At 44.7% G+C, this 8,961-nt stretch overlaps 1 protein-coding gene across 3 annotated transcripts in view; it reads left to right on the forward strand.

The window, feature by feature from the left end:
- Cttnbp2nl (CTTNBP2 N-terminal like) overlaps positions 1–4,347 on the forward strand; it is a 47,598-nt gene extending 43,251 nt beyond the window's left edge. For all 3 annotated transcript variants that reach the window (XM_013118142.3, XM_021230953.1, XM_021230951.2), the window contains exon 6: positions 42–4,347. In XM_013118142.3, coding sequence (XP_012973596.1) covers positions 42–1,517 — 1,476 coding nt within the window. In that variant the 3' untranslated portion in view covers positions 1,518–4,347. The remainder of the gene's footprint in view (positions 1–41) is intronic.
- Positions 4,348–8,961: the final 4,614 nt, after the last annotated feature.

The following is an 8,961-nucleotide window of genomic DNA, read 5'->3' on the forward strand; positions in this document are numbered from 1 at the left end:
CCTACTCTAATCAAGATGTGTGGTGGCATTTTTTTTCCTAGTTGGAATTTGAAAAGTCCCAAGTGAAAAAGTTTGAAAAAGAACAAAAGAAGCTGTCTAGTCAGTTGGAAGAGGAGCGCTCCCGCCACAAGCAGCTCTCGTCCATGCTCGTGCTCGAGTGCAAGAAGGCCACCAGCAAGGCAGCGGAGGAAGGCCAGAAGGCCGGAGAGCTGAGCCTGAAGCTGGAGAAGGAGAAGAGCCGCACGAGTAAGCTGGAGGAGGAGTTGGCCGCTGAGAGGAAGCGAGGCCTGCAGACGGAGGCTCAGGTGGAGAAGCAGTTGTCTGAGTTTGATATCGAGAGGGAACAGCTGAGAGCCAAGCTGAACCGAGAAGAGAACCGGACCAGAGCCCTGAAGGAGGAGATGGAAAACTTGAAGAAGTTTGTGAGAGACCTAGAGGCTGCCCAGCGCCACAGTGGCACCAGTGAGCAGTGCAGAGAGCCAGTGACCACGTCCAAAGGCACAGCCACAGAGCCCCCTGTGCTAGTGTCTGTGTTCTGCCAAACAGAGAATGTTCAAATGGAGAGAAGCCACGGGGGCATCGCAGCCAAGCTGACAGACACTGGTCTCCCATGCCCCACCACTCCTGCTTACTCATATGCAAAAGCCAATGGCCACTGTGACCCAGAAATCCAAACAACCAGGGAGTTGACCTCAGGCAGCACAGAAAACCAAGGGCCTCCACGAGAGAAGCCTGTGGCATCGGCCCAGGAGAAACCAGTGGAGAATGGTGGGTGTCCTGTAGGAACTGAGGCTGCAGTCACAATGCCAAGTCACCTCCCTTCCAGTGGCAGCTCACTGTCTCCCAGCAGCACTGCCTCCTCCTCTCTGACGTCATCTCCCTGCTCTTCGCCAGTTTTAACCAAGCGTCTCTTGGGGTCATCAGTCAGCAGCCCCGGCTACCAGTCCTCCTACCAAGTAGGGATCAACCAGCGCTTCCACGCGGCTAGGCACAAATTTCAGTCCCAAGCAGATCAAGACCAGCAAGCCAGTGGTCTCCAGAGCCCTCCGTCCAGGGACCTGTCCCCTACCCTTTTAGATAACTCTGCTGCCAAGCAGCTGGCCCGAAACACGGTCACACAGGTGCTCTCCAGATTCACTAACCAAGGGCCAATCAAGCCTGTCTCTCCCAACAGCTCTCCCTTCGGTACAGACTACCGAAATCTGGCCAACACTGCCAACCCAAGAGGTGACACCAGCCATTCACCTACTCCAGGGAAAGTGTCCAGCCCTCTGAGCCCCCTATCTCCAGGAATCAAGTCCCCAACCATACCCAGAGCTGAGAGAGGAAACCCTCCACCAATCCCACCCAAAAAACCTGGCCTCACCCCGTCCCAATCTGCTACCACTCCAGTGACCAAAACTCCTTCCCAGGCATCGTCCTTGACCAGCACAGAAGACCTTGCCAGCAACTGCTCTCCCAGTGCTGTGGTGGCCAACGGCAAGGACGTTGAGATACTTTTGCCTAGCAGCAGCTAGTCCCTAGGAATGAGTCTCCAAACTTGACATTCCATCAAATGTCATCCAAGAGCTCAGAGTTAAACCTTGGAGTCAGACCATATTATTTATTTTGATAGTAGCTACAGCCATCTGTATAATACATTCAGTGTATTTCCTTTTTGTATTTTTTTTTTAGTAGAAACTGAGTACTTTGGGTTTTTATGGCTCACCTCTTTGTACTAAGCTAGGGGACCCCATAGACATCTCAAGCTCAGCAGTCACCAGCATGTTGTGATGGAGAAAGCTAATTGACAGTGATCTGTTGTCAATTTGGGAGCTAGAATTACTCAGCACTCATTTCAAATTATGCAGAAGTGGTTCTTGCAGATTTTTGTCCCAGATGAACATGCTTTAAAAGTGCCTGAAATAAGACTGCCATGTGAATGTGATTCTGCGGCAGAGCCAAAAGACAGAGCATTTATTGCAGAAAATGAGATCCTCTGAATCTGAATGTCGAAAGCCAACACTGCTTTTAATCCTCTCCAACTGTTCAATACCAGCTTTGTGTTCCGAACCAAGGTTTGCATAAGTGGAGTGGAAATCCTTCTAAGGGGGCGTGATCTCTGCCAGACTGAGCCTTGCGCTTCATTAAGCCCTTGAGAAACCCTCCTGAGCACTAAGCAGTTAGGGTGCTGATTTTCTTGTACTTTTGAAAAATTAAGTCATTCTCAGTTTCCTGCATCAGTTTTTGAACAGAGTGAAATCACATCTCCATTCCAAACCTCCTTCAAGCATCGACTGTTGGGAACTTCTGATTCTGGTTGCTTTTACTTGAATAGGAAATGACATAATGAGCTCTTTATTCTGTAATCAAAAAGCAATAACTTAAAAGTCACTCTTTGTAATATTGTAAGTCAGAATTATACAGGTTTTACCAAATTGTAACATTTATTCTCCATGCTGCCAGCACTTGTAACTGTGGAACCAAATTAACTTCTGCCCAAATGGAAGTATACATATATCTGTATAGTTACATGCCCCTTACATGTTCAACACTCACACACTTAAGCACATAAATATTAGTGTGATTGTATCTTTGGAGTTTGCAGTATAGCATAAAGGACAAGTAGAATCGCACGTTAAGATTACCTACCAAAGCAACTACACATGGCTTGGAGCCAGTCAGTCAACTGAGGAATCAATTTCACAAGGATTCCTTCATTTGGGGCAGTCCCAAAGGAAGCCCAAATCATTAGATCATAGAAAGGCACAACTAAACTAACTAGCCCTCATCTGGTCATACAAATGAATGAAACCACATACTCCTTCAAGTGCTGTCCACTGGTTTGGAGTAGAGGGAGATGTAGAAAATGACACTGTCACAGCCCCTTTGAGCCCCAGCTGCTGGCATGCAAAATTTCCAGACCAAGGTTACCAGTCTCCAAACTTTCGTGGAATTCAAATTTCCACAAGAAAGTTCTCATTCAAAATATTTCCATTTTTTAAATGCCAGGAACTGATTCGAAATGTTTTTAAGCACTGCTGATTAGACAAACATGACTGTGACTGACTTTAGCTTGTCAGCTACCAAGCTGCAACCTCTTTCATCCTAGAACTTCTGCTGTTTCCTTCAGTGTGACTTTGTATATACAGAAGCCTCCAGGCTTCTCTGCTGTGTCCACTACATCTGACCAAGTCCACAGAGCAGAACAGTCTCCCTCTTGGCAAGCAGAACTCTAGACAGACCAGCTCAGGACACTGGCTATACAGTTTTGTATCCAGAGTGGGAGAGAGGACGGCCTTGGTGTCTTTATATACATTCTCTAAACCAGCATCAATCCAGAAGCCCCTGACCTGCTGTAACCTTTTACTGGAAAGGGGAATGGGTGGTATAAGAAACACTTGATCATGTGTTTCAAAAGCCAAAGGATTCAGTGGACCCGTCCAGGTTAGATAATGCACAAGGAGTTAGACATTGGTTTTCTTGAAAAACATAGAGCTGCAAAAAAAAAAGTCTTCCCAAAAATGTAGTTGTTAATAATTTTTAATTCTATTTTTATTAACCCATTGAGTTAATGGGCAAGAAGCAGGCAATGAAAATCGGCACGACAACTCAACAGTGGAGTACACTGTTGACTCTACAGCTTATCTTTTGAATGGTTAAGGTAAATGCGTGGCAAGCGAAAATGCTGCTGAAGCCCTAGGGTATCTACCAAAACGATGGAGGCATGTGAAACTCCCCAAAGCAATCCAGCATTGAACGCATTCCTATTGCGGAGCCAAAACAGAGCAGTGATGGTCAAAAGCTGAACCTTCTAATCAGGAGAGACTCCAATGCCAGAACGCCCTTACCTCTCTTGCTTTAAATGGTAATCTTAAAAGTTGCATTGTACTCTTCCTCTGTTTGGAGATAGATATATATATAGAGAGAAATGCTATAAGGAAGTTTATTTCTTAGGAGGTGCACTGAACAATATTTCTTTTACAGTGTAATATGGGGGTGGGGATATGCAAAAGAAATGTGTATTTTTGCTAGTTGCCTATCTTCTGAGACAATAAGCACAATCCTGAAATGGATCCAATAATTCAGTTAGATGTTATAGATTAGTATTTAAGTTTGCAGTAGGTTTTGTATGTGTGTGTATGTGTATATATGTGTGAGTGTGTGCTAAAAGTAAAACTTCTATGATTCACAATTTGGGTATTGACCCATGTCAGAAAAGCTGTTACTGGTCAACAGATTCTAATGATGTGCAAGGTGTAACACAAGCATTAATTAACTAGTTATTAACATTTGTAAAGCCAAATGTACCATGCAGAAGTCTTCATTTTTATATCAGACTACTACATTAAAACCAATTAAATCGTACTGTCTGGGAAGAAAGTGTTGTCTACAAAACAAAGTGTTGTATAGTCTGGGCCTGTTTTATTAGGAAGGGGAATGGATGCTGTAAGGAACACTTGTGCGTCTTTGGAAAACCTAAGGATTCAGTAGGTGCATCCAGGTTAGAACTCATGAAAAATTGCCTGGTGTGGTGGCACAGACCTTTAACCCCAGCACAGAGGCAGGTGGATCTCTGAGTTCAAAGCCAGCCTGGTCTACAAAGTATGTTCTAGGATAGCCAGAGCTGTTACACGGAGAAACCCTGTCTCAAAAGAAAAAAGAACTCAAAAAATTAGACATTAGTTCTCTTGTGAAGCATACTGCTGGGGGAAATAATTTCCCAGGTATCTAGTCTTCAATAACTTTTTAATATAATATTTTTAATCATTGAGAAGCTCATACCTATAATGTATTTTGATATCTTTACCCCCAGCCATTCCCTTAACTACTCCCAGATCCACCCAGCCCCACCCCTACCATTTTTTTATAGGTTTGAATTTATGCTATCCATATATGCAGGAGTATAGGGCCATCCACCAGAGTATGGTCTACCTGCCAGAGGCCACACCTCTAAGAAAAACTGTCACTCCCTCTAGTAGCCATCAGCCTCCACTAATCAGCTAGGAACATGAGAGCCCATAGTGGATTGTCAGGCAGCCATGGCTACCGTAACTTCATGAGTGCATTGGGCGTGCCATGTCTGGAAGACAGTTGTCCCCATCTTCCCTCTCCTCTGGCTCCTAGAATCTTTTCTCCTCTTCTGTACTGTCCCCTGAGCCTTGGGAGACAGTGTGATACACTCGACCCATTTGTGGATAAGCACTCACTTGGATTTATTCTCCGCACTGATAACCACTGAGCCCTACACAAAGAAGCTCCCTTGATAAAAACTGAGAGCTGCACTAATCTGTATATAAAGATACAAGATTAGAGAGCAGGTTGCTCCTCTATCCACTTAGCAAAACAATAGTAAGTTCACCTCTTTGGCCTACGAGCTCCCCAGCCATGGGTTCTTGCATGCATTTCTTCCTGTGAGGCCTCAATTCAATCAGAAAGCGATAGTTACTGCTATAGCATTTTTGCCATTATTGTACCCATGGACATATCTTGCCAGACCAGTTAGCTACTAAGAACTTTTCAACTTTTTTAGGGCTCTGAGCCTTTAGAAAAATCTTAGAAAAGCTGTATGTTGTATTCCCAGAAAGATAGGATATGCCTATATGCAAAATTTGGTTGATGGTTTCACTGGAACCAGACCAGAAACCACCAGTGACTCACGTGTTCCAGCTTTAATGCCTGATCTTGTCCTGCCCTCTCATTTCACAAATGACTAATGCTTCCCTTAAAGTTTACTAGTCCATGCCTTTGCTGCTGCTCCATGTTTGCAATTGTAAGTTGTAGCCAGACGAAAGTACTTGAGAATCCTTTGATGTACAAAAGATGTTAAACAGTGTAGATGTTTACATGTCTTAAGTAAGCTCATCAGTGATCCATTCAACAAACACTAGCTATATTCAGTTTCCCATGACTGCTGCCATGTGTGTCTGTGTGTGTGTGTGTGTGTGTGAGAGAGAGAGAGAGAGAGAGAGAGAGAGAGAGAGAGAGAGAGAGAGAGAGAGAGAGAGAGAGAGAGAGAGAGATAGGGGTCCGGATCTAGGGGTGGGTCTGTGGTAGCATGCTTGCCTAACACATGCTAGGCTCTGGGTACCATCCACAGCTTTGGGTGAGATGAGATACATTTTCAAAACAGTGAATCAGAGACAGGCAATGAACAATGTTCCATGGGAGTTGTTTTAAATTTTAATATTCAAGCTACTTGAGAAAATTTGAGAGTCTCCATTTATCTGTTCACCTATCAATGGACAAACCATTACTAAAAGGAGGAAACAGACTGGGATGGGCTTCTTAGACCTTCCATGCTTGTGTATAACCTGGGAAGCCTGCTAAAAATGACTGCTGGGGTAGTGTGAAGACCACATTTTGGTTAAGTAATGCTTCATATTCCTCCCTTGTTCTTTTGAAACGTAGTTTGCTCATTGTGTAAAGAGACATCTTAGCTTCTAAAAGTCTTGCCAGAGTATCAGTGATGCTGAGAGTGAGGAGTGCCTGTTTGGGTACCAAGCCCGATGACAGTGCTGACCTGCATTCCGCTCTACTGTTCCTCCTGTGAGCCCCATTACCTCTAGTGAGCTAAGCGGGTGGCTGTGGACAAGAGGTCTGTCGTACAGGATTCCAAAGCTGTTAGTGAAAAACTTAGACTTGCTGAATGTGATGACCAAGTAGGATGATGGGCAGGAGAGGAGGGAAGAGGTTACTCTAAAACTCCAGGAGCTTGTGCCTGGAGAAATGACTCATGATTAAGAGCACTTGGTGCTCTTGCAGAGGACTCAGCTTCAGTTCCAAGCAACCACAGTTAACAGTATGGCTAACAAACCTGTATCCAGTGCCCTCTTCTGGCCTGTGCAGGCACTGCATGCATATGGTGCACTTACATGCCGGGGAAAACCCTGCTACACATAAAAAGAATCTTACAAAACCTCTTTGGGCTGAAAACGGGGTCTCACCACGAAGACTCAGCTGACCTGGAGTTCACTGGGTAGACTAGGCTGACCTCAAAACTTTTGTATCTATGAAGGTGTGTTAAGGTCTCATGGCTCACCACCAGGGTGATAACACCCTGTTCTACATAGATCTACTTTTGGAACTATTAAGTACAATCCAGAGCCAACAGTTTCATCTATATACCGCCTTCCTACAAAGTGTTCCTGCTACACATAAATCTGTACCCTCTTAACAGCCAGTTAAATGGAAACAATAAAAGAGGTCAACCGTGCTTGGTGGCACACACGCAGAGTCTCAGCACTTGGGAAGTGGAAGCAGAAGCATCCAGACTCCCAGGTCACCTCAGCTCCTTAAGTTTGAGGCTAAGGTGGGCATTTTGAGAACTTGTCTGGAAAAGAAATGGTTATGAGTGTTTCTGCTCCCACAGAGGTCCAGATCTTCCTCTAAGTCCAGTTCCTAGGGATCTAGTGACCTCTGGAGACACCCATACACACTTGTGCGTACACACACATGAAAAGAAACCTCTCTACCCCCACAAAAACTAATAATGAAAAGAATATTGTGTAAAAATCCCCTAAGCCCCGAGTCTGGTGGCTACTTTCCTATTGCTCTGGAGCACTGCTGTTGATGGCTGTGGGAACTTAGCCTGGTTCTTTATTTTCCTGCCAGCATCTGTAACAGTTCAGTAAACTTGCTTATTGTAGCACTTGCTCAATCCCAGGAGTTTGGGTTTAAATCAATCAAAACGCCTGGGATGGTCTACATAGTGAGTTCCATGTCAACCAGAGCTATACAAGGAGACCCTGTCTTTAAGGGGGCGGGGAGGGGGGCTGGGACTAGAGAGATGGCTCAGCAGTTAAGAGCACTGGCAGTTAAGAGGACCCACGTGGCAGCTTCTAACTGTCAATAACTTCAATTCCAGGGAACCCAACACCCTCAAACAGACATAAATGCAGGCAAAATACCAATGCACATAAACTAAAAACCTTTTTTAAAAAATGTCTGGGGATATAGCTCAGTGGCAGGAAGTATTCTGATCATGCCTGAGCTCTTAGATCCAATTCCCAGCGCCATGCCCCCCAAAACTTCAAAGTCAAAATTACAACTTTAAGATCTGCATTGGCCCTATTTGTGTTTGTAGAATCAAGCATAAAGTATAATAAGTTGTTGGAGTGGACCAAGCAAAGATGTGGGCGTTACAACCTGAAAGAATCAGGAAGTAGTTCGGACTAAGGCAAAACAGAATCAAATCTGCCTAAAGCTTCAGTAGGTTCAGACAAACTACGGCTGTAGCTGCTCTCGGCTTCTCTGGGGGATCAGCTAAGGTTGACCTGTTGGTGAGCTGCTATGTGAGTGGTTTAGATTTCTAATCTGGTATCATGGGACCTGGTTTAGGAACCTAAGCCAAAATGTTTTTCTCCTAAAGTACCTGTGTTTCCCAAATGAGAGTGTAGTGGCCTGTTATTCTAGCTGGGGCCAGAGGATTGCCACAAATCCAAAGTTTGTGTGGACTACATGGCAGATTCTGCCTCGGCAAAACCTAACATTACCATCATCACAAAAGAAACGGACATGTTCCCAGGTGCCTCCCTGCAGATTCAGTCGGTCAGGACGGTCTCTAAACGGATGACTCAGAATGAACAAGGTCAGAAAACCCTGCTAGGCTCCACTCTCGTGTCTTATCAGGCCCAGCCAGAGCCTGGAGACTTCCAGATAAAGGGAACCAAAACAAAGACCTTAATTAATTCCCCTCAAACAACAAGTTTCTTAAGGATCCAAGGAGAGCCAGAAACCAAGGTAGCTATTAAAGACTCAAGTTTAAACCTGTTACCCGCCCTTAGGGTACTCTCAATTTAGCTGAAACAGACACAAAAATTTACTTGACTGTAGGAGGATCTTGAGTTCTAGGCCAGTTTGGACTGCAGGACAATCATCTGCCTTTAAAAACGAAAAGATAAAAGGCATATAGTTACTGAAAATATTGTGGGAGTACTTTCCTCTAGTGCAGTCCTCATAGCAAAAGCTCTGCGGTTCTTC

The sequence above is a fragment of the Mesocricetus auratus genome, unplaced genomic scaffold (assembly GCF_017639785.1).
Source record: "Mesocricetus auratus isolate SY011 unplaced genomic scaffold, BCM_Maur_2.0 Super-Scaffold_100009, whole genome shotgun sequence".
In the NCBI taxonomy this organism is placed as follows: Eukaryota; Metazoa; Chordata; class Mammalia; order Rodentia; family Cricetidae; genus Mesocricetus; species Mesocricetus auratus.